This window comes from Microcaecilia unicolor, chromosome 14 (assembly GCF_901765095.1).
Source record: "Microcaecilia unicolor chromosome 14, aMicUni1.1, whole genome shotgun sequence".
NCBI lineage: Eukaryota > Metazoa > Chordata > Amphibia > Gymnophiona > Siphonopidae > Microcaecilia > Microcaecilia unicolor.
In genome coordinates this window covers 49,650,736-49,676,805 of record NC_044044.1, presented here as the reverse complement: position 1 = coordinate 49,676,805, position 26,070 = coordinate 49,650,736, and the positions used below count along the sequence as shown (strand labels likewise).

The 26,070-nt window shown below is 44.4% G+C and overlaps 1 protein-coding gene across 1 annotated transcript in view; it reads left to right on the top strand.

Moving 5' to 3' along the window:
• LOC115457615 (sodium/potassium-transporting ATPase subunit alpha-2) overlaps nt 1-26,070 on the top strand; it is a 116,106-nt gene that overhangs the window by 76,472 nt on the left and 13,564 nt on the right. The window contains exons 12-17 of the mRNA XM_030187105.1: nt 6,009-6,198; nt 8,595-8,770; nt 10,105-10,241; nt 17,928-18,078; nt 20,923-21,091; nt 22,329-22,483. Coding sequence (XP_030042965.1) covers nt 6,009-6,198; nt 8,595-8,770; nt 10,105-10,241; nt 17,928-18,078; nt 20,923-21,091; nt 22,329-22,483 — 978 coding nt within the window. The remainder of the gene's footprint in view (nt 1-6,008; nt 6,199-8,594; nt 8,771-10,104; nt 10,242-17,927; nt 18,079-20,922; nt 21,092-22,328; nt 22,484-26,070) is intronic.

Sequence of the window (26,070 nt, the reverse complement as noted above, 5' to 3'; positions counted from 1 at the left end):
TTTCTGTATATTGCAGGAAATTCAGTCTGGAGCTCTGCATGTCTTTCTGCTTTGGCAGGAGGGGGGAGGGGGTTTGGCCAGGACTTAAATTATGTTCTAAGACTGTTCACTCTGTTTCTCCCTCCAACTCCTGATTTCCAAAGCTTTGTAAGGCATAAAAGCCTCCAGCCAGCATTTAATACTGTCAGAACAATTCACCTTTCTACCGCTTACAAATAATGGCACATTTTTGGGTGGTTGCTACACTCTGCCATTCTCTGTGAGAGAGTCCTGGGGAAGCACGGAAGGCGGGTGTGAGATTTGAGAGCACAAGCGAGGCAGAGAATTATCAGAATAATACAGTTATTCGTTTCAAAGAACCCCATTGCAATTCCGAGGGTCCATTAATAAATAATGATCATAAATCTGTAGGCCAGCAGGTACAGGCTCCTCACCTGCCCCTTGATATCCTGCATGCAGCCCACTGGAAGGCATTTAACAAGAGAGAGTCTCTGATATATTATTAAGTGGCTTCCATTCCAGGAAGCCTGAAGCGATACTCAGAGCTGGCAAAGGCTGGGGCCTGGCACTTCCTAACAATTCAGAATCAGCTGTGGCCTAGTACATTATCTCTCCCCTACCAACTCATCTCTTTCCATCCCACCACGTCCTTCCCCTCTCCATCTTACCTCTTCTACTTTTAAACCCCCCTATCCCATCTCCTGTTCATCCCACCCTACTTCATACTGTTTCCCTCACTCTACCCTATTCTGTATCTATCCTGCTTCCTACTAGTTTCCCCACCCTACCCTACTCTCCTTTTCCTAACTTACCCCTTCTATATCCTAACTCCCTCATTCCAACATTTCCTTTACCTCTCCATCTGCTCCCAGATCTCTACTATCTTATGCCACCAAAATCCTGAGTTCCTTGTTCCTCCTCATCTCACTTCTCCCACCTTCCAGTTTCTCTGTTCCTCTCTACCTCATAAGTACATAAGTATTGCCATACTGGGACAGTCCAAAGGTCCATCAAGCCCAGTATCCTGTTTCCAACAGTGACCAATGCAGGTCACAAATACCTGGCAAGATCCCAGAAAAGCTCAATATATTTTATGATGCTTATCCCAGAAATAAGCAGTGGATTTTCCCAAGTCAATTTAATAATGGTCTATGGACTGAAGTGAAACATGCAAGTCAAGACCCCCAAAGAAAGGTTGGCAAAATGTTGTTTGCCAAGGGAAAAATATGCATTTCAAGAGATAAAGAAAAGACAAAGACAACCCCCCTCTCAAGCCAGGCCGCCACTCAGTTCCATCTCTAACCTAAAATCATATGTCCAAAGGCTGGAGAAAAAAAAGCCATTTCCTGTCTTCTCTATCCTCCCTGTCTCACTTTGCCTACCTCCGACATCCTAATTTGCTCTTCCCTGCCCCCCCCTAAACATCTGTAAATCAGAACTAGAAACCCTGCTACACAGCAGGGGCAAAAGCAGGGCTGGGTCAGCTGGAAACCCTAACTGGAGTAAGGATATGCGTGGAAGCTAAATAGACAATTCTATAACAGGACTCCACCACTTCGATGCCAGAATAACATAGGTAGTGAGCCTATTACGCTGTTCCCTGTAAGCTGAGTTGGAGTCCTCCCGCTGCATTGCTGCCAGTGGGGGCAGTGCTTCAATATTGTGTTATTAGTCGCTAGGGACAGGCAGGTTCCCTGGAGTCCTGCAGAGCTTACCTGTCCCTCACTATTTTAGATGTGTTAGTGAAACAGCGCCCCCTACTGGCAGGACTGTCAGTGGAGTACTCCCGCTCAGCTTAGCGGGAGCAGTACTAAGGTCACCTATGTACATAAGCGTCCTTATAGCATGCTAGCATATGAACATAAGAATAGCCATTCTGGAGGAGTAGCCTAGTGGTTAGTGCAGTGGGCTTTGATCCTGGGAAACTGAGTTCAATACCCACTGCAGCTCCTTGTGACTCTGGGCAAGTCACTTAACCCGCCATTGCCCCTGGTACAAAACAAGTACCTGAATATATATAAACCGCTTTGAATGTAGTTGCAAAAACCTCAGAAAGGCGGTATATCAAGTCCCATTTCCCTTCCCATTTGTTTTAAAAGTATTTCCATGTAATTTCATAGGGTGTCCTCTAGTCTTCGTACTTTTAGAAAGAGTGAAGAATTGATTCACCTTTACCCGTTCTACACCACTCAGGATCTTGTAGACCTCAATCATATTTCCACTCATCCATCTCTTTTCCAAGTTGACGAGCCCTAACCTCTTTAGCCTTTCCTCATACGAGAGGAGTTCCATCCCATTTATCATTTTGGTTGCTCTTCTTTGAACGTTTTCTAATTCCACTATATGTTTTTTGAGATACAGCGACCAGAACTGAATGCAATACTCAAAGTGAGATGAAGAAGCATTATAATATTCTTGGTCTTATTTGCCACCCCTTTCCTAATAATTCCTAGCATCCTGTTTGCTTTTTGGCCACCGCTGCACACTGGGCACAAGATTTCAGTGTATTATCTACAATTACTACTACTACTACTATTTAGCATTTCTATAGCGCTACAAGGCGTACGCAGCGCTGCAGAAACATAGAAGAAAGACAGTCCCTGCTCAAAGAGCTTACAATCTAATCAGGACAGACAGGACAAATAAGGGAAAAGGACAAAGAGTAGCAAGATTCCGTGCAGAATCTCAAAGAGTAGCAAGATTCCGGAGTCCCACTGTAGCAACATTCTGTGCAGAATCCCAAAGAGCAGCAAGATTCCGGAATCTCAAAGACTACTACTACTACTTATTACTACTACTACTACTATTTAGCATGTCTATAGCGCTACAAGGCGTACACAGCGCTGCAGAAACATAGAACAAAGACAGTCCCTGCTCAAAGAGCTTACAATCTAATAGACAATCTAATCTACAATGACACCTAGATCTTTTTCTTGGGTGCTGACTCCTACCGTGGACCCTAGCATCAGGTAACTATGCTTTGGATTTGTCTTCCCAATGTGCATCACTTTGCATTTGTTCACATTAAATTTCATCTGCCATTTTGATGTCCAGTCTTCCATTTTAACAACTTTGAATAGTTTTCTGTCTTCTGCAGATTTAATCATCTCACTCGTTGTTCCGATTTCCAGATCATTTATAAATATGTTAAATAACACCAGTCCCAATACAGATCCCTGTGGCACTCCACTATTCACCCTCCTCTAATGAGAAAAATTGCCATTTAGCCCTACCCTGTTTCATCCTGTGCTGAAATGTAGGCGCTGATGTTTACAACAGGTCTGTGGCTCCTGTAAATGTTAGCACTTAGATGTGACATTTGTGTGTGCAGTTTAGAGTATTCTGGAAGTCGTCTGCATAAATGTTGTCTCTGCCCTCTAGCAATTTACATGCAATAGCATTTTAGCCTGTAATTAGAGAATCACGGCTAAGCATGCAACTGCCATTTATGTAAAGGGTCATGAATTTGATACACCAAAGTGGTTTACATTTATTAATTACAGACCTGAAAACAATCAACGAAACAACTATCTTTCGCAAATCTCTGAAGACATACTTCTTCAATAAGGCCTACAATGAGAACCTATAACCTCACTAATCCACTTCACCAACCCACTCAGTTATGAAAGCCCAGCTTCTATACCTACCCTAATTACTCCCTTCTTTCTTCTTTACTTAATCTCTGCACATTACTAACTGTATCTGATATCCTGGAACGACAATGTTAACAAAACTATGTAAGCCACATTGAGCCTGCAAATAGGTGGGAAAATGTGGGATACAAATGCAATAAATAAATAAATAAATAAATAAATTATATACCAACAAAACAAGACTAGGCCTATTAATTTACCCCCATTCGTTATGCTCAATACCGCAATACAAAGACAGAGCTAAAGTAAAAATTAAACAACAAAATGGAGGAAAAAGGTTCAGAGCCCAACCTCCAGCAGCAGATTTTGGGCAATTACTTCAGAGGCATAAAAAAAAAACTGCAGTGAAAAATCATTACATAGTAACATAGTAAGTGATGGCAGATAAAGACCTGATTGGTCCATCCAGTCTGCTCAACAGCCATACTCATTATCAGTTCAAGATTAAATCAGCAATAAACGTGAGATTATATACTTTATATTATATACTATGCCTGGAATAGACTTCCTGAGCCCCTACGTCTTGCCCCATCCTTGGCCACCTTTAAATCTAGACTGAAAGCCCACCTCTTTAACATTGCTTTTGACTCGTAACCACTTGTAACCACTCGCCTCCACCTACCCTCCTCTCTTCCTTCCTGTACACATTAATTGATTTGTTTGCTTTATTTTTTGTCTATTTGATTATTAGCTCTTTGAGCAGGGACTGTCTTTCTTCTGTGTTTGTGCAGCGCTGCCTACGCTTTGTAGCGCTATAGAAATGCTAAATAGTAGTAGTAGTAGTAGTCATGGTCTTTCTTTGTCGTTTCTGGAACATAGACTGTAAAAGTCTGCCCGGCTCTGTCCTCGCGTTCCAAATTGCTGGAGTTTCCGTCAAAGCTCTCTCCAGCCCATCCTAAACTGGACTGCTATATGCAGGACTCAGACCGTACAAGCCAGACCAGCACCAGCCTTAGTTGATACAGCCAGAGTCACCATCTAAGCACCATTTGAAATGCAAATACACTTGCAGCCCTTTAAGTTTTGTTTTTTTTATACCATTCATTTTCTAATTAGAGATCCTCTGTGTTCATCCCACGCCATTTTGAAGTCTGCCACAGCTTTTTTTCTCCACCACCTCCCTCGGGAGGACATTCCAGGCCTCAACCACTCTCTCCATAGAAAATGGATTAGAAACAGAACTTATCTGTTTTAACTGAAGACTTGATCCCTCTGACGGCGGCCAGCGTTTTGCTGAACTGCTGCTTCAGGGATTACAGGGACCAGTGCTGTAGCGAGGGCGGCTGACACCCGGGGCGGGTCGCCGCTGCATACCCCCCCCCCCCCCGGGTGCAGCACGGCACCCCCCCCCCCCCCCGGAGCGCATTCTTACCACTGGCGTAGGAAAAAGGACGGGAGGGAGGGCCGCTCCACCCCGAGTGCACGTCGCTGGGAGCTGCGTTGGCTCCGCTGGTTCCCTGCTCTCTCTGCCCCGGAACAGGAAGTAACCTGTTCCGGGGCAGATAGAGCATGGAACCAGAGGAACCGACACCCACTCAGCGGCATGCACCCGGAGCGGACCGCCCCACCGCCCCCCCTTCCTACGCCACTGACAGGGACCGATCTTAGCAATCACTGCGTTTGCTCACTTGAAAATTGAGTCAGCTTCTTTTCAAATCATCTACATTTATTATATGCAGGTACTTTATTCATCCCCAGTGGGCTCACAATCTGAATTTCATACCTGGGGCAATGGGGGGTTAGGTGACTTGCCTGGGGTCACAGGGAACTACAGGGGTTATTGAACCCAGTTCCATAGGCTGCTGCACTAACCATTAGGCTACCCATATAGACGGCAGTATTCTGTAAGCAAGCATCCTGTTAAAGATTCAGGGTCTACGTATTTTTCTTTATCAATGTGTAGTTCTGAGACATTAAAATCAGAACTCGGAGCTCAGATGAGCCTCCCAAACTTTCTGGGAACATCACCACCACAAACTAATTTCACGTGTTACTGCTGTTTCATTTTATGGAAGCCCCAGGGGCTGAGAACACGAATGCACTGTGCAGTTACAGGGTCCAGGAAAGAACATGGTGGGAAGGGGGGGGGGGGCAAAAACTCATAAAGCAAATAAAAACTTAATTAAAAAACCTGCCACAGACTTCTGAAACAGCACTGAACAAAACCCTCACATGTATTAATCAGGTTTGATGCATTTTAATGGAAGGTGAGGGAACAAAATGTATAATTTACAAGGGATATTTTTTTCATTCTGAAAAGCTGGCCCCTATTTTGCTGTGAAGAGTCTGAATGCTTGTTTTCAGTGTGGTGACTGCGTGCGGTGCGGGTGTTAAGTGTTGCCTGCTTGTTTCCAGCTGTCGATTCACGAGCGGGCAGATAACCCTGAGGGGTACATTCTGGTGATGAAAGGAGCACCTGAAAGGATCCTGGACCGTTGCTCTACCATCCTTCTTCAGGGCCAGGAGCAGCCGCTGGATGAGGAGCTGAAAGAAGCCTTTCAGAATGCCTATTTCGAACTGGGAGGACTTGGGGAAAGAGTCCTAGGTGAGTCCATTCCCAAAAGAGTCGCAATTATCCGGGACTGGGTGTCAGAGTTGCCAGATCTGACTCCAGGGGACAGGGCCGTGCCTAGGGTCTCTGGCGCCCCCCTGCAGACTATTAGTTGGCGCGCCCCCCCCCCCCCGATTCCCCGGCGCTTTAAATTTACCTCTCTCCGCCTCCGACATCTGCGCAACGTCAGTGAAAGCGCTGCCTGTCTGACGTCTCTCCACCAGCCTTCCCTTTGCTCGTTCGTTCCCTTTGTGTCCCGCCTTCTTCTGACGTCATTTCCTTGAGGGCGGGACACAGAGGGAACGAACGAGCGAAGGGAAGGCTGGTGGAGAGACGTCAGACAGGCGGAGTGAGGTAAATTTAAAGCACCGGGGAATCGGGGATGGAGCGGAGGAGTAAGGTTTTTTTAAAAAAAATACAACTACGGCGCGGCGCCCTTGAAGGCAGGCGCCCCCCTGCGGTGCTTACCGCGCTTACTGTGTTGGCACGGCCCTGCCAGGGGAGTATAGAAGAACCAAAAAGAAAGGAGTCCTTGAGGGAGATGCAGTTCTAGATTCCAGATTTAAGTTTTAAAGATGTGATTAGATCACTCTGGGTTCCTTTTACTAAAGCTGCGGTAAAAATTGGCCTTAGGATGCCCTTAAGCGGGTCTTTTCTGTGCGCTAAGGCCATTAAAACCTCAATTTTCTATTGTTTCCAATAATGGCCATGTGCTAATGTTGCCATTAGCATGTGGCATTTTAAAACAATTACCGCGGGCGCACTGACCACCACCTATTTTTTTTTTGTTACATTTGTACTCCGCACTTTCCCACTCATGGCAGGCTCTATGCGGTGGTCAATGGAGGGTTAAGTGACTTGCCAGAGTCACAAGGAGCTGCCTGTGCCGGGAATTGAACTCAGTTCCTCAGGACCAAAGTCCACCACCCTAACCACCAGGCCACTCCTCCACGGTAAGGGATCCCATGTTATCCTTGCACTAACCAATTAGCACTTGGTAACGTAGATGTGTTAACTGGTTAGCGCAGGAACACCCACTCTCCGCCCCTTGACACGCCCCCTCAAATAAAATATACTAGAAAACCCAATTACTGCATGGTTAACATGTGCACATGGCAAAACCAGCACGGAACAGTTTAATGCATCCCGTGTTAGGCCAATATTAGCGCCTAACGCAGCTGATTAGAAGACCCCTCAGTTATTAAAGAGATGGAATTAGAACCGGGTCGCTGTCTCTTCGTGACTAAGTTCTAATTTTGGTTCTACTCAAATTCTCTATGAGCCAATATTGAAAACGATTTGGCCGGCGAAACGGCACTTCGCCGGCTATCCGGCGCTGAATATCGCTGTTTAAAGATAGCCGGTTATATCGGCCGATATAACTGGATATCCAGCGATTTTCACCGCTGAGCTGGCTCAGTTTGGTGGTCATATTTGGCCACTGCAATACATAGAATAATTTTGGCCGGCTCCAACTTCACCAACTTTGAAAATCGGCGTGGCTGGTTAAATTGAAACTGGCCAGATTAAAACAGATATTCAGTGCCGGTGACCGGAAACAGCTCAGCCTTGAGTATCCGGGCTCAGTGCAGTGCACGCTATCTCCCGTGGTCTGAATATCTGGAGGTATGTGACCTTGGGCCAGTATCTCCTCATGCCTCAGTTCTAATCCCAGCTCTGCCCCTGATCTTATATGAACTTGGGGGAAAGTCACACTAACTCTGTTAGCTTTGATTCTAATCCCAGCTCTGCCGCTGACTCTGCATGTAATGTTCGGATGAGTTTCTTTATCTCTCAGACAAGAACTTCCACAGACACACACATATGTACATACAAAACCGCGAAGTGCCTAATTAATCTCTATGAGGTATGTTTACTAAAGAGTTTTAGGGTCTTGCACCTAACATGGGTTAATAGCTAAAAGCAACTCCAGTAACTGTTGGAGGCCTGTCCAGCATTCCCCCTGCAGTTTTCGCAGAGACGTGTTCTTTAACACGTTTTACTTTCAGGCTCTATGAGTGCGGATGCTCCTAATCTATTGAGTTGGCGTTAGGTGCATCTGCGTTACGTGCACACTTGACAGCACCCAGTATCTACCGTGCGCTGACTGCAACGTGCCCAATCTCTGCCCGTATCCTGCCTGGTTCTCGCTCCATCCCATGCTAAATAGTTAATGTTGGACTTTTATTACACAGGCTGTTCAACACGAGCTAGGTGTTACTGCAGTCTAGTGTGCTAAAACCCACATTTTCTTGTACAAAGGAATCCCTTGGTCGGCTAAAAGACATGCAGAAATTCCGACAGATCCCTTTGAAAGGAGACTACGATGCTGCAGAAGATTTTTGTTGCCCAGCAGTTCCCCATTAATTCTCCTTCTTTTCTCCCCCTAGGTTTCTGTCACAGCTATTTGCCACACGATAAGTTTCCTCGTGGGTTTAAGTTTGACACCGATGAACTCAACTTCCCCACAGACAACCTGTGTTTCGTCGGCCTCATGTCCATGATCGACCCCCCTCGGGCTGCTGTGCCAGACGCGGTGGGGAAGTGCAGGAGTGCAGGGATCAAGGTACAAACCCCAAAAGCCCATCCTGGTGTACCTGGCCACCCCTCTATCATGTTCCCTCAAACATCTTTCATTCCTTTCTCACCTATTCTATCTTCATTCTATTTTCTACCTTTCACAGTTCCTTTACCTTTTCCCATCTTTCTTTTTCTAATTCCTGTCTTTTTTGTCTCACTTTGTCTCTTTCTCTCTCACCAGGATCTCCCATATTATCACAGCTTTCTTTGTAAATGGCTTAGCCGTCAAACCCTAGCAAGTCTGTTAATAAACATTGGGGTTGATGTTCAAAACAAGTTAACCGGGGAGAGGTTCCTGACTGTTTGAATTACTCGTGCGGGGGATATCTGCTGATATTCCTTGGCTCTTAACCAGCTAGTGCCCAAACCTGGTCCTGGAGGCACCTCTGCCAGTCAGGTTTTCAGGATATCCACAATGAATATTCATGAGAGAGATTTGCATGCAGTGGAGGCAGGTCACTGTTCCCTCTAAGCTCAGCAGGGGTCCTCCATCTACAGTCCTGCCAGTGGGTGGTGCTGTTTCCACTAGAATTCCAGGCATATCCATAGAATGGCTACTGTCGAACATCTGGAGCTTGCAGTCAGAGCCAGTAGCAGCGATATTCAGCCTCTATCTGGATAGCCAATCAAGATACAAGTAGCATGGCTTTTTCTGTGGCCTGTATTACACCGATACCTATATATGGATAGTGGTACTAAAAATTGCTGCTGTCCAGATAAGCACCAGCTCCTCCCCAGCTCTGTCTATAGACCACTCTGGCAAGAGTACTATGGCAGTCAGAGGACTCTATAGTCAAATGGTTCTCCCCAGCAGTTATTAAAGAGATGGAATTAGAACCGGGTCGCTGTCTCTTCGTGACTAAGTTCTAATTTTGGTTCTACTCAAATTCTCTATGAGCCAATATTGAAAACGATTTGGCCGGCGAAACGGCACTTCGCCGGCTATCCGGCGCTGAATATCGCTGTTTAAAGATAGCCGGTTATATCGGCCGATATAACTGGATATCCAGCGATTTTCACCGCTGAGCTGGCTCAGTTTGGTGGTCATATTTGGCCACTGCAATACATAGAATAATTTTGGCCGGCTCCAACTTCACCAACTTTGAAAATCGGCGTGGCTGGTTAAATTGAAACTGGCCAGATTAAAACAGATATTCAGTGCCGGTGACCGGAAACAGCTCAGCCTTGAGTATCCGGGCTCAGTGCAGTGCACTGGGTTTAAGTTTGACACCGATGAACTCAACTTCCCCATATTCCTTCATCAAAGTATTCTAGACCAGTTGGCATCTTTTAATGTGTTGTTTTAAATTTTCTTTCAAGGTGATCATGGTTACTGGTGACCATCCCATCACAGCCAAAGCCATAGCCAAAGGAGTAGGTATCATTTCAGAAGGCAACGAAACAGTGGAGGACATAGCTGACCGACTGAACATTCCCCTCAATCAGGTCAACCCCAGGTAGGGCTTTTATGGAGCTCTCAAAATCTTTTGATTGTGATTGATGTGCCAAGCAAGGCAAAGGAGAGCCTAGGGTCAGCAGTGCCATTTTGGTTTCACTATTGGGGAGGGGATGAAGGAGTGATGGAGAAAAGGCAGCTAAGGGGAGATATGATAGAGGTCTGTAAAATCCTGAATGCAGTGGAACGAGCAAACGCAAATCAATTATTTACTCGTTCAAAACATACAAAAACTATAATAAAGGGGTGAACATACACGTGGATAAAGGTGAGCCGGTCGATATTGTGTATCTGAATTTTCAAAAGGCATTTGACAAAGTACTCCGTGAAAGACTCTTGAGGAAATTAGAAAGTCATGGGATAGAAGGCAATGTCCTATTGTGGATTAAAAACTGAATAAAAGATAGAAAACAGAGAGTAGGGTTAAATGGTCAGTATTCTCAATGAAGAAGGGTACATAGTGGGGTTTCCCAAGGGTCTGTGCTGGGACCGCTGCTTTTAAACATATTTATAAATGATCTAGAGCTGGAAATAACTAGTGAGGTAAATAAATTTGCTGATGACACAAAATTATTCAAATTGCAAGAGGATCTTATGAGACTGAAAGACTGGGCATCCGAATGGCAGATAACTTTTAATGCAAAGTGCTGCATGTGGGAAAGAGGAACCCAAACCATAGTTACGTGATGCAAGGTTCCACATTAGGAGTCACTGCCCAGGAAAAGGATCTAGGAGTCATCGTTGATGAAACGTTGAAACCCTCATTTCAATGTGCAGCAGCAGCTAAGACAGCAAATAGAATGTTAGGAATTATTAGGAAAGGAATGGAAAACAAAACTGAGAATGTTATAATGCCTTTGTATCGCTCCATGGTGCGACCGCACCTTGAATACTTTGTGCAGTTCTGGTCACAGCATCTCAAAAAAGATATAGTGGAATTTGAAAAGGTACAGAGAAGGGTGATGAAAATGATAAAGGGGATGGGATGACTTTCCTATAAGGAAAGGCTAAAGTGACTAAGGTTCTTCAGCCTGGAGAAGAGACAGCTGAGGGGAGATATGATAGAGGTTTATAAAATAATGAGTGGAGTGGAACAGGTAGATGTGAATTGCATGCAAAGAAGCTACTAAATAGTACATTTAAAACAAATCGGAGAAAATATTTCTTCACTCAACATGTAATTAAACTCTGGAATTCGTTGCCAGAGAATGTGGTAAAAGCAGTTAGCTTAGCAGGGTTTAAAAAAGGTTTGGATAATTTCCTAAAAGAAAATTAAGCCATTATTAAGATGGATTTGGGAAATCCATTGCATAGTCTAGGATAAGCAGCATAAAATCTGTTTTGCTGTTCTGGGATCTTATTAGGTACTTGTGACCTGGATTGGCCACTGTTGGAAACAGGATACTGGGCTTGTTGGACCTTCGGTCTGTCCCAGTATGGCAATGCTTATGTTCTTAAGCTACTAAATAGTCTATTTAAACCAAACAGGAAAACATTTTTCATTCAACAAATATTGAAGCTCTGGAACTCATTGCTGGAGGATGTGGTAAAAGTAGTTATTGAGCTGAGTTTAGATGTTTGGAAAATTCCTGGAGGAAACCGTTATTAAGGCAGACCTGGGGAAAGATGCTGCTTATCACCGGGGGTAAGAAGCATGAAACCTTGCCACTTTTTGGGACTCTGCCAGGTACTTGTGACCTTGACTGGCCACTGTTGAAAACAAGATATTGGGCTAGATGGATCTTTGATCTGACCCAGTAGGCCAACTCTTATTTAATTGTACATCTGCCCCATAAAAATCCCAGGCTATGGGGTAAGCTGGTTGGGTGTCATGGGGGGAACTGTGCAGGGGAAGGGGGAATCTTATACTGAGTGGGGTTAATGTGACGGCCTGCAGCTTTTACAAACACATTGTCTTATCCTCTCATCTCCATACAATAATTATAAACCCACAACCCTATCTTTTTATTCTCTTCATATTTCTGATAGTTTCAAAATCTTAGGTGTTACTATTGATAGCCATCTTACACTTGAGAGCCAAGATAACTCCATTATAAAGAAGATGTTTCATTCTATGTGGAAACTTAAACGTATAAGACCTTACTTCTCGAGGGAAATATTCCGTAACTTGATACAATCAATGGTTTTGAGCCACGCAGATTACTGCAATGGATTATATGCGGGTAAAGTACAGCTTTTGAAGAAACTCCAGACAGCCCAAAACACAGCTGCCAGGCTGATATTCGATAAAACATGATTCGATAGCGCTAAACCTCTCCGATTAAAACTGCACTGGCTCCCAATCAAGAAACGCATTACCTTCAAAATCTGCTCGTTGGTCCACAAGATTGTCTACGGTGATGCCCCAGGATATATGATTGACTTGATAGATCTTCCAACCAGAAACAGAACCAGAGTGCCATGTACTTATTTGAACCTCCACTATCCAAGGTGCTTTGGAGTCAGATACAAATCAACCTATGCATCCAATTTTTCTTACTTAAGTACACAAATGTGGAATGCACAACCAAAGAGTGTGAAAGCGATTCACGACCATCAAAACTTCAGGCGATCATTAAAGACCTATCTGTTTTGCAAGGCCTACCCTACCGGCCTCAACTCTACAATTCATCAATACCTTACATCGCATTGGACATTATATATTCCTTTATTTCCTTGTCTCTTTTTGTACCTTTTTACTCTAACCTTACCTAACCCTTATTTTAAATTGTATTTGTTTAACATCTACCGGACTTGCCGATTGCCTTTACGGTATTATGTAAGCCACATTGAGCCTGCTAATGGCTGGGAAAATGTGGGATATAAATGTTACAAATAAATAAATAAATAAATAAATAAATACTTATATGCCAAGTTGACAAGAGAAGCGAGGGGACTTCTTTTTGGTAACATTGACCACTAGGGATTTTTGGAAGAGTGTTACACGATAGAGGTTTTAGCCTCTTTAACAATACAGTCCCTCCCAGGACCAATGCCAGGCACCAAAGCATGGTGATGCTCATGAAAGACAGTTAAGTATACCTCTTGAGGTATAGCACAATTGTACACAAAATCATTCATGCAGACGCCCCAATCTATACGCTAAACCTCGTGGACCTACCTCCCAGAAACGCCACAAGATCATCCCGCAAATTTCTCAACCTGCACTACCCCAGCTGCAAAGGACTTAAATACAAGCTGATGCACGCCACTACCTTCTCTTACAAGAGCACGCAGATATGGAATGCATTACCTACAGACCTGAAAGCAATCAAAGAAACAACTATGTTTCGAAAATCTCTGAAAACATTCTTCTTCAACAAGGCCTACAATGAAAACCTATAACTTCACTAAGTCCACTCAATTATGGAACAAGGCAGAGATTGTTATCTCGAAAAAGATATAGTGGAATTAGAAAAGGTGCAGAGAAGGGTGACGAAAATTATAAAGGGGATGGGATGACTTCCCTATGAGGAAAGGTTAAAGCGGCTAGGGCTCTTCAGCCTGGAGAAAAGGCGGCTGAGGGGAGATATGATAGAGGTCTATAAAATAATGAGTGGAGTTGAACGGGTAGATGTGAAGCGTCTGTTCACGCTTTCCAAAAATACTAAGACCGTGGGGCATGCGATGAAGCTACAATGTAGTAAATTTAAAACGAATCAGAGAAAATGTTTCTTCACTCAACGTGTAATTAAACTCTGGAATCCGTTGCCAGAGAATGTGGTAAAGGTGGTTAGCTTAGCGGAGTTTAAAAAAGGTTTGGACAGCTTCCTAAAGGAAAAGTTCATAGACCGTTATTAAATGGACTTGGGGAAAATCCACTATTTCTGTTGATAAGCAGTATAAAATGTTTTGTACATTTTGGGGATCTTGTCAGGTATTTGTGACCTGGATTGGCCACTGTTGGAAACAGGATGCTGGGCTTGATGGACCTTTGGTCTTTCCCAGTATGGCAATACTTATGTACTTATGTACCCTCTATAACTACCTTAACAACTCTCTTCCTTCTTCCCTCTCCCCTTCCTAATCGCCGCACATAACTAACTGTATCTGATGTCCAGCTATGACAATGATATCAAATCTATGTAAGCCATACTGAGCCTGCAAATAGGTGGGGGAATGTGGGATACAAATGCAATAAATAATAATAATAATAGCAACTTTTCAGGAGTAGCTCATTCTGCAAAGTTTTCAGAAACTGTGCTACTCCTTTTGCATAATAATGATCTGCTTTGCATGCAACAGACCTCATTACTTTAGAATTCAGGGTGCACCTGATTTAACCTGCCAAATTGCCAATAAGATGCATAATTTTCTGATTTCATGCATTGTTTGCCTTTTCACAGCTCGGTACATAGGCCTGAGAATGAGTCATCTGAAAGAACCTCAAGGGATGCTTGAGTGCTTGACAGTTAAGGTTTAGTGCAAAACAATATACAGTTATGCATCTGGGGAGCAGAAATCCGAGGGAGAAGTTCACAGGAGAGGCAGAGAAACTGTTTGGTACCAACCAGTAGAGAGATACAATGGAACAGCCAGAACCAGAGGAATGTAAGGAGGATGTGAGGCAGACATAACCAGAAGGAAACAATTTTTAAAGTACTAATTGGGCAGATCTCTAGGGTGCTTGATGATAAGCAGTCATGCCCCCGGCCGTGCTCTGGACCCCCAACTCACCGCGGGACATCTTCATCGCCCTCATCAGCGAGTGCCATCTTCAACTGGCCCGACGCTCTCCAGCCTCGCCCCTCAGCATCGAGACGTCAGTAGGGGGCCACAGCACTAGATTTAAAGGCCCAGCAGTCCGAAGCAGTTTCCTGCGTTCCTCGATGATATCATCTGGTGGGGGGTATTTAAACACTCAGATTCCCCTCCGCCTTACTTCTGTAAGGTCACCTAGCGCTTGTATGTGCATATTGCTGCCGGCTTTCCTTGCCTTGTCCTCTCCTCGGACCTGCCTGCCTTCCATCCAGTTTCTAGTCTCAGCCTCTGTTCAGCGCTCCAGTCTCTACTCAGTGCTCTAGTCTCAGCTCAGCGCCCTAATCCCCAGCTCTGCGCTACACCTCAGTTTCAGTACTGCTTGACACCTTTGCCTTTCACTCACGAGTTCCTGCCACCAGTTTCCCTGGGCTGGACTCTTCCACCATCAACCAGGGCAGGACCCTCCTGATCTGCCAGGTGGGGCTCAGCGGTGGCCCAAGGGCTCACCTTCTAATCCTGTGATGGATTTGCGGAAACCATGAGCTGAACTGAGTCACCAGCTGGGCAGTTGCTCCAGCAGCTTTCAGGTACGGTCCAGAACTTGACTCAGCACATGGATCACCTCCAAGGGACTGTAGCGCATCAGGCCATGGGAGCCAGTTCTGTCCCAGTTGCTGCTCTGACTACCTCTGGCATTCAATTCCCCCCCCCCCCCCCCCAGTATGATGGGGACCTGAAAACCTGCAGGGGGGTTCCTCAATCAGTGCCAAATCATTGAGTTTCACGCATGGACCACCTCTGACAGAGCCCGAGTGGCATATATTATTTCACTTCTTTCAGTTCCGGCCCTAGCGTGGGCATCTGCACTGTGGGAGCGGAATGATGTTGTGCTGAACAACTTAAGTGGGTTTCTGGATCAGTTCTGCAGGATTTTTGAGTAGCCTGATAAGACCTTTTCCACAGCCTCAGAGCTTCTTAAACTACAACAAGGATCACAAACCCTGGGTAACTATGCCATACAATTCTGGATCCTGGCTTCTGAATTAGAATGGAATAACGAAAGCCTGGTTGCTGTGTTCTGACAAGGGTAGAGGATTTCTCAGAGGTTTTAGCAAGATCTTATGCACAAAGTCCAATAATTCATCTTCTGCTCCAAACACACATGAGCACCTCTGGACTCCTCTTTACACCTCCGTGGCCTGCAGATAAAAATTTCACCTTTCTGGAGTCAGGGTGGATTCTCTCTCCTCCTGCCTGCAGTCACAGGAACCACATCACCGGGGGCAGCAACTGACTGTTCTCTATATTGGCGCAAAGGACTCTCTCTTCAGGGGATATGATGACACCCTCTGAGGAGGGCTCTGATCTTCCTGCACAACTTGCCACTCCAAAAGAGAATATCTCTGAGGCCCCGGAAACGGCACAGGAGTCACATAGGTATCAATCGGGCCAAAGTGGAAACTCAAGATGGATCATGCCCAGATCCAGGGGAAGAAAACTGAACTTTCCCTCCCTGCTTGACCATAAAAACCAGCTCAGTTCAGACACAGGCATACTACTGTCACTACTAAACCAACCATCCTGCACAGGCCCTAATTTTCCAGTGAAATTCATTTTGAAACAGGGATTATTTTGCATAGAATTACATTTGGGGGAAACAAAAGACTGACTGCACACACAATGTTTTCTTGACCTCTGGATAGACAATGCTTGGCCATGTCAGGGCTTCGGCATTTGATATTTGGTTTATGCAATGCCAGCTACCACATGGCCACTTAAGTTGATATTCAGAACTTCACTAGCCATGGATTGTTGCATAAATATAGGACTGTGTTTTCTGTGATCCCATTTTATGTGGTTACCCTGGCTGGTTAAGTGCTGAATTATTTATTTATTAGGATTTATTTACAGTCTTTTTGAAGGAATTCACTCAAGGCAGTGTGCAGTAAAAGTAGATCAAACATGAGCAATAGGCAATTACAGTAGTAAAAATATTCAAGTAACAATACAAAGTATGGCATGGTATACTACTTGCAATGTCAACACAATACGTAATAGAACATTTTAATTGACAGTGTAGGGTATAAGCAAAGATGGAACATATAGATAGGTAAAAGAGTAAGCCGAGTTAGCAGTGGCGTTCCTAGGGGGGGGGGCGGTGGGTGCGGTCCTGTTCCGGGGCAGAGAAGAAGCATCGAACAACAGAGGAAAGGCGCGCGCGGCACCCCCCCCCCCCCCGGCAGTGTGCACCCGGCGGGGGGGAGGGGGTTCCTTCGCGGGGGTGTTGTTTTGCCGGGGGGGGTCCGCGCTGCATCGGGGGGGGGGGGGGGGGGGGCGCTGCACCCGGGGGGCGGGGCGCATCGGCGATCTGCCCCGGGTGCCAGCCCCCCTAGGAATGCCACTGCGAGTTAGAAAGTAAGGGGACTAATTTAAAGAAAGTTGCACATGAGGTCAGAGAGATGGTTAAATAGCTCAGCTAGGGTAGGGGCGGAGTCAGCACTTAACCAACCAAGTGCTGACTCCGCCCCTGGAACATCCCTAAAATAGCTGGCTTTCACTTAGACACTAATTACTAATGTTCAGCAGAATTACTGGATAGCCCTGCACAAGTGATTTAACCGGTCAGCGGCCATTACTGGCCGGTTAAATCATTTTGAATATTGACCAGTCTGTAAATTGATTTGCTAATCTTTTTTTCCCCCACTACTACCAGTATTGAACATTTCATGTTAAGTCTCATGTCTTCTGCTGCTTGATGGTGCATGAAGGAGGAAGGGTACCAAGAGGTAGAACAAAGGAAAGCTAAGCAAGACACAGGTTAAATAAAGTGATGTACTTAGGAGCTTTGAAATAAATGGAAGAGGCCCTTGGCACTGGGTTACTCTAGCAGTCAATAGTTCTGTCTTAGACTCTCTGACATAGCTTCCCGATGGTCTGTAACTAACACACCCTGTCACTGTTCCTTTTTTCTGTCTGTGGTACCCAGGGAAGCCAAAGCCTGTGTGATCCATGGTTCTGACCTGAAAGATATGACCGCCGAGCAGCTGGATGACCTTCTTAAAAACCACACTGAAATTGTGTTTGCCCGCACCTCCCCACAGCAGAAACTCATCATTGTGGAAGGCTGCCAAAGACAGGTCAGGATTGTGGATGTCATACAGGTTGCAGCACACTAGCCATTAAGTTATTGATGAATTCTTGTAAATATAATCATGTCACACCTCTTACGTTCATTGTTGATTTAATCTTGAATTGATAATGAATGGGACTGTTGGGCAGACTGGATGGACCATACAGGTCTTTATCTGCCTTCACTTATTATGTTACTATAGCATAACCTTTAAGATCCTTTATCTAGTTTGTAAGATACTTAATTCAGGAATTCCTCATTATCTTTTGAGCCAGTTGGTTCCTTATATTCCTGTGAGGGTGCTTAGGTCGTCCTCATAGAACCAACTAGTACTTCCCTCCGTTAGGGCAATTGTTTCTGCTCTATTGTGAGCCAGATCATTTCATGCGTCTGGCCCTTCTTTGTGGAATATATTGCCACTTACTTTATGCTTAGAAATGTCCTTACTCAGAGGAGCCAACTTTTCTAAATTATTGGGGATGCTAAGCCTAACAGAAATCACCTCTTCCTGGACACAGTCCAAGACTTTGTTCAATATTGGAGGTGCTCAAGCACCCACAGAGCTGGCTCCTTTGTCCTTACCACTTTTTAAGAAGCAATTGAAGATTTTTTTTTTTATTTACTGTTGCTTTTGGTACTTAAAGTTTTTGGAGGGTGCTCCCTTTTGCATCATGCCCCCGGGTGGGCATCTGTGGAAGCTACCCTATATCTGCTGATATTTTGTGTGTGTGTGTTTCTTTCGTCTTTCTTTCCTGATACAAATGGCATTCCTTTCATTTTTAGATTATTATTGTTTTTAACATTGTTAACCTCCTAGGCTGGTTTGTAGGTGGTATATCAAATTTTAATAAACTTGGAAACTAGGGTGCATCAATTACTAGACAGGACAGGCATAGAAAGACCACCTTCTATGACTCATCTGCTAGTGTTTTATGCATAACTTCAATTTAGGCACAAAGCCTAAAAGGATCATTAATACAACCTGTGTTGCTCGTACCCTATTCTTTCCCCCAAAGCATCATCAAACCCTACTCCTTACTGCCCCGTTTCCAGTACCATAGTGTCATCCATGTACATCCTCACTGACCCATCCTTGATCTCAGAGCATCACCCTGATGGCCTGATCTTCCACTGAAAGTCCTTCCTCGTCATTGTACTGATCTTTATACCCAAGGATCTCTAATCCAAACTTTCTAATGTTTCAACCTTTCCAATCATAAAAAACCCATTTGTAGGAAAGTTTGCAAGAAGGTTTAATTCATAATTTGACATAGCACAGGCTACAGCAGCGCTTATCAATCTTTCTATGGCCCATTACCAAGCATGCGTCCCCCTGGCGATACAGACCAGTGATGTCCTATGGAGGGCCCGTCTAGGCCATGACCCCTGATGTGAGTTTGGGTAGCTCTGAGCTATATATTTTTGAGGGCTGCCTGACAGTTTCCTCTTTCATCTTTATATTTTCAGCTCAGCTGAGACCAGCTTATATCAGGCTATAATGCCATAAGCCTTTACTTACAATGACACAACCTTCCACCTCCCCTCCCTCCTCCCATTTATACATTACCATCTTAACATAACCATTACAGTGGCATATCTCAGCCGGGGGCCACAGATCACAACTCCCTCCAGAGACCCAAACAACATGACTTTAAGCCTAGCCATGGCCACAATATGCCAATCTTTCTATGATGCTCAGGATTTGATTCCACCCCCCCAGAGCCTGAGGGACTCCAAGTGCTACCACTGCAGCTCATTTGTTTGCACTGCCTTATGGGTAGTGTTTGATTGGATTTGGTGAATAGATGGAATAGTTGTTTTTAAGTATCATGTAATGCTTATCTTCTTTTGGCTACGTACTACTGTAAATTGTCTAGATCAGTTGTTTATTGAATAGGCTGTCTAGAAGAGTCTATAATTAATTTAAATTGCCACCTCCTGCAGGACCCAGTAATCAAACCAGGGTCCTGCACATAACAGCGCACAGCATTTCCCACCAAATCACCCAAGCCAACTCAAAATGCTGGGAAAATGAATAATCATTTAGTAATTATTTTCCCAGAGCTATCTAGAAGAAAAATAAACTAGGACACCTTCTTTAGTTTTAATCCTGCAGTTTCCCTACTGCTCCATGGGGCTTTCAGCTCCGTTGGAACCTGCCTCTGTTGGGCTGCTGTGCCATGAACCTTCATTTTCTATTATCTTCATGGTTATTTTCCCCTTCCCCCCTCTGTAATCAATGCTTCTGAATCATGGTCCCTTGTGAGGGACCAGCAACACTCACCATGGTTCCCCTTCAGACCTCAGTGGGTGTGTACACCCCTATCCTGTTCTTTAGACATTGTATTGGGTGATGACTGGAACGTCCATTTTTAGTCCTTTAACTGTTTCATTTCTGACCAGTACAACACCACATACTTTGAACAATCTCTCCAGACATCAAAACCTCTACAAAGGCCTTTACTTGTATAGAGTAATTTCCATATACCCTATTGTATACCACACCTCATACCATTCAACCTATAATTTAATCCCTTTATCATTTGTTCAACCCATTCACTCTGAACAATTGCTATGCATCCACTTAATCAGGCACAACTGAAGATCTAAATAACCATTGTCACATTAACACTCCCTCAATGGATGAGGTCAAGGCCAAGTATTGAGTGGAACATCCTTTCTTTCCAACCCCCCACCCCCTGCCTTTGTTGACTCAATGAACAGATGCTGTGTCTGGTACCATTTACGTATAACTCTGATGTGCTGCTGTTGTGGTGTAGAAGCATCTCATTGGGATGGAAGATACCCTGTAACTTCAATATAATTGACCTAATTTCCATTTCCACTTCAGGGCGCCATTGTGGCGGTGACGGGAGATGGAGTGAACGACTCCCCGGCTCTGAAGAAAGCAGACATTGGAATTGCTATGGGCATTGCTGGCTCTGACGTTTCTAAGCAGGCAGCAGATATGATTCTTCTGGATGACAACTTTGCCTCTATTGTGACGGGAGTGGAGGAAGGTAAGTCTGATGTTGAGAAGAATGGGATTACGTATGACTTTGGCAAAACCCTCAGAAAAATGCCAGTAAATAGGACCACAGGTTCTCAGTACTTTTACTCCTGTCCTCTCTAATATAGAGCACGTTGCATTTCTATATATCAGATGATAGGTGGTAGTATGATGTGAATAAGAGGTGTAATAAACAGAAATTAGGTAGATATAGTCAAAATGAATCTTTTGGCCAGATTTAAAGGCCTGGGCAAACCACTACCAAAATCATTTGAGTCAAAGAGTGGTCTAATGGTTAGAGCAGTGGGCTGAGAACCAAGGAAGTCAAGGTTCAGATCTCACTGTGTCTCCTTGTGATCTTGGAGAACTCACTTATCCTTCCATTTTCTCACATACAAGATTAAAAGACAATTGCATAACAGGGTTTATACAGTTATATCCACCCACCTTGCTTATTTACTCTTTCCAAAAAGAATAACTCTTAAGGGGCACACAATGAAGCTACTAAGTAGTACATTTAAAACAAATCATAGAAAATATTCCTTCACTCAATGAGTAATTAAATTCTGGAATTTGTTGCCAAAGAATGTGGTAAAAGCAGTAAGCTTAGCAGGGTTTAAAGAAGTTTGGATAATTTCTTAAAAGAAAAGTTAATAAACCATTATTAAGATGGACTTGGGGACAATCCACTGCATATTCAAGGATAAGCAGCATAAAATTTGTTTTTCTGTTCTGGGATCTTACAGGTACTTGTGACCTGGATTGGCTACTGTTGGAAACAGGATACAGGGCTTAATGGACCTTCAGTCTGTCTCAGTATGGCAATACTTATGTTGTTACGGGGTCATGAAATTAGACAATAAGGAAATCACTTATGTTCTTATGACAGGGAAATACCTAGTGTACCTGAATGAGTGAAGGAGTAGCCTAATGTATAGTGCAGTGGGCTGAGAAGCAGGGGAACTGGGTTCAATTCTTATTGTGCCTCCTTGTGACCTTGGGCAAGTCACTTAACCCTCAATTGCCCCAGGTACAAAAACTTACATTGTGAGACCACTAGGCACAGAGAAAATACCTGCATGTAATAATAAATGTAAACTGCTTGGTTGTACCACAAAAGGCGGTATATCAAATCCATGACCCTACCCAAATGCAACTTACCTTGAGCTACTGTTGAAAAAGGTGTGAGCTAAATTAAAAACACCTTACAGAATTTAACATAACTGTGAGCAACTTGTCTCCCACAGGTCGACTCATTTTCGATAACCTGAAGAAGTCCATTGCCTACACGTTGACCAGTAATATCCCGGAGATCACTCCATTCCTCCTCTTCATCATTGCCAACATTCCTCTGCCCCTGGGCACCGTCACCATCCTGTGTATTGACCTTGGCACTGACATGGTGAGTTCATCAGGCCTCCAGAGAAGGCCTAGTTCCCGTCAAAGTGCCATATTTGTAGGAGAAATTGTGCAAAAGACGAAGGAGTAAAGGGAGCTTGGTTACTATTATATTTCGGATCAACTGAGGGGGGCAGATTTAATGAAATTTAAAATCCTTTAACCAACTTTTGAAAAAATGAGCACTACCGCTAGTCAGTACCAACACACAAAATTTATAAATATTTTAAAAAAATAGATAAAAATGTAAGAATTCTTATAAACAGAACCCTAGCGTCGCAGGTTCACTCCCCTACCTCCATTGTTTCTTCTGTTTATCCTGTGAAAGGTATCCTTCTGTTTGGGTTTTGTTATAGGCTATATTGTACCATTTTGCAAGCTAGAAAACAGTGACGGTGCAGCCATTCCACTGCAACAGCTGTGGCACATGGATTTAGCTGGTGCTTCTTGGCTTTGTCAACCAGATGAAAGCCCATACCAACAAGATATTAAGGGCAAGATACATCTCTAATCTCTTACTAAGGGGGTTGTTTACTAAAGCTTAGCTCGAGTTATCTACAGCAGGGCCTGTAGGAATAAAATGGGCTCTGCTGCAGATAACTCGAGCTAAGCTTTAGTAAACAGCCCTCTAAATGTTTTATATATATATATAAATACGTGATGTCTGGAAAACAAGGGGACCCCCCCATAGACGGTCGGTAGCCCAACTGTTTGGGGAGGCTAAAGGGGGCGGAGCTTACCTCCATACGCTCCGTGGCAGCGACGTCAATGAAGAAAAAGAGTACAGGCTCGCCACCAGCTTCTCCCTTCTCTCTGCACACAGTGTCCCGTGATGCATTTCCTGTTTCCGCGAGAGCAGAGAGAAGGGAGAAGCTGGCGGCGAGCCTGTAGTCTTTTTCTTCATTGACGTCGCTGCCACGGAAATAAAAGATAAAAATCCGCGGGGCGGGAGGGTGGGCTCCACAACAAGCGGAAGTCGACGATTCGGCTGGGGAGGCTTAGCCTCCCCAAGCCTCTTATACGGGGCGCCTATGGACCCTCCCCCCCCCCAACATTTTTCCAAATAACCCAAAAATGTCTTACTGCAGCAGAAACATCTGCCTGAAATTCGAGACGTTTCTGACTACTTTATTTTCCAACAGGATGGAGCTCCAGCGCATTGAGCTTGCAAAACAGTTGAGCTCCTAATTAATGAAATCTCAGAATTCATTGAGCCAACAACTCAGTGGCATCAAAGACTTCATGAATATGTCGAGGTTGAAGGAAGACACTTTGAATACAAATTATGAATTAACTAAGAAAAAACCATTATACTAATGTATTTTCAAAGGTCATACTAAAGGTTTAACAATTGTAAAGTATTTCCAAACTATGTAAGGGGTCCCATTTTTTTCCAGACACCATATACTCACAGTACTGGCACCATACACAAAATGTCAGATAATATGCCATATATATTCAAGTATAAACTAAGAATTCTTTTCCATAAAAATTACCTAAAATATCACGTGCCAGTTTATACTCGAGTCAGTGGCATATTTAAGGTAGGTGCGTTGTGGTCTACACACACCCTTGTCAGACCCAGCCTCCCCCTTAAAATCCTCTCAGCTTCACCCGGGCAGTAGCAGCAGCAACGGCACTCATGACAGGTAGGTCCAGGGTGGCCGTAACACCTCCTGGCTAAGCCCTGGTACTCATTCATCAGTTGAAAGTGGATGGCTGGTTAAGTTGGCCAGAGGCTGAACTGCCTGATGGAAATCCCAGAGTGGCGTTTGAACTTAGGACATAGGTGCAGTGTTCAAGTGACCTACCAATTGCATCACGAGGCCTTGTCCTGTTAGTGCATACTAAATCAATTTAACACCTGTTAACCTAAGAATTAATGGGCATGAAGTTGACTGGCATGTGATAAAAACGTTTAAGGCATGTTAAAATGTTTTATTAAAACAAATGTGTGAAACAGACTGAAAAAGAAATGCCCCAAAATCAAAAAAAATGACAGACAAACTGAGGACCTAATGTTAACTCTCTTTTATCCTAGTTATTAGTTCAGACTGGAAGGCTGTGGCTTTAGTTCCTTGTAGATTGTACCTGTGAGCTGGCAAGCATCTGCTGCTCATATCAGAGACTCCCTCCTCCTCCTCTTTCTCCCCCACCCAAGGGACCTCAGGAGCCCCAGGATTTTGTTGGATTAAAAAGGGCAGGAACCCACAGAGAAAGGCAGCACGTAATACTAGCTCACAGCCTTAACCTGTTCTGTCAAGCATAAGGGATCTCTGCAGCCTCTCCCTAGGCATGAGAACGCAGCTATGGAATGCATTACCCACAGACTTGAAAGCAATCAACGAAACAACTATCTTTCGAAAATCTCTGAAAACATTCGTCTTCAACAAGGCCTACAATGAACACCTATAACCTCACTCAGGGGCAGACTCAGGAAAGATGTCAAGAAGTATTTCTTCACGGAGAGGGTGGCGAACGTTTGGAATGCCCTCCCGCAAGAGGTGGTGGACATGAAAACGGTAACGGAATTCAAACATGCGTGGGATAGGCATAAAGGAATCCTGTGCAGAAGGAATGGATCCACAGAAGCTTAGCTGAAATTGGGTGGCGGGGGGAAGAGGGGTTGGTGGTTGAGAGGCTAGGATAGGGGAGGGCAGACTTATACGGGGTCTGTGCCAGAGCCAGTGATTGGAGGCGGGACTGGTGGTTGGGAGGCGGGAAATACTGCTGGACAGACTTATACGGTCTGTGCCCTGAAAAAGACAGGTACAAATCAAGGTAAGGTATACACATATGAGTTTATCGTGGGCAGACTAGATGGACTGTGCAGGTCTTTTTCTGCCGTCATCTACTATGTTACTATGTTACTAAGTCACCTCACCAACCCACTCAATCATGAAAGCTCACCTTATACAACTATCTTAAGCACTCCCTTCCTTCTTCCCTTCTTCCTTTCTTCCCTCTTCCCTTCCTTGATCGCTACACATTACTAACTGGATCAGATATCTTGATATGACAATGTCAACAAATTTATGTAAGCCTGCAAATAGGTGGGGGAATGTGGGATACAAATGCAATAAATATAAATAAATAAATAACACGGAGATGAGATCTGAAGAGTGGGACTACCACAGAGAGTCCCCCTCCCTTGCCACTATTATTTATTTTACGTTTCCTCTAAACCTTCCTCCCTGATCTGAAATTGCAAAGAGAAAGGGGCAGAAGAAAGACAAAGAAATTCGTCTTTACTGAGAGGGTAGTGGGTGCTGGGAAAGGTGGTGACAGAATTCAAGCAAGCCTGTGACAGGTAGAGGCCAGTGATAGGAACAGTATTGGGAGGCTGCAAACAACCCACCCGTTACTTCCTCAAGGGCAGAAACAAGAGGAGAAGAGAAAAGGAGAAAACAATAACGAAAGTTTGACCTGGTGAATCTGCAGGCCATGGGGTAGCCGGGTTAGAATCAGCAAGCTACAACTTGCTAGAAATCAACTGAGTCAATGCTGGCAGGTCAATGGCGGCCAGGTATCATCCAGGAAGACCACAAGGGCACACAAGGCGTGCATGTTCGGGCAACAACATCATTATTT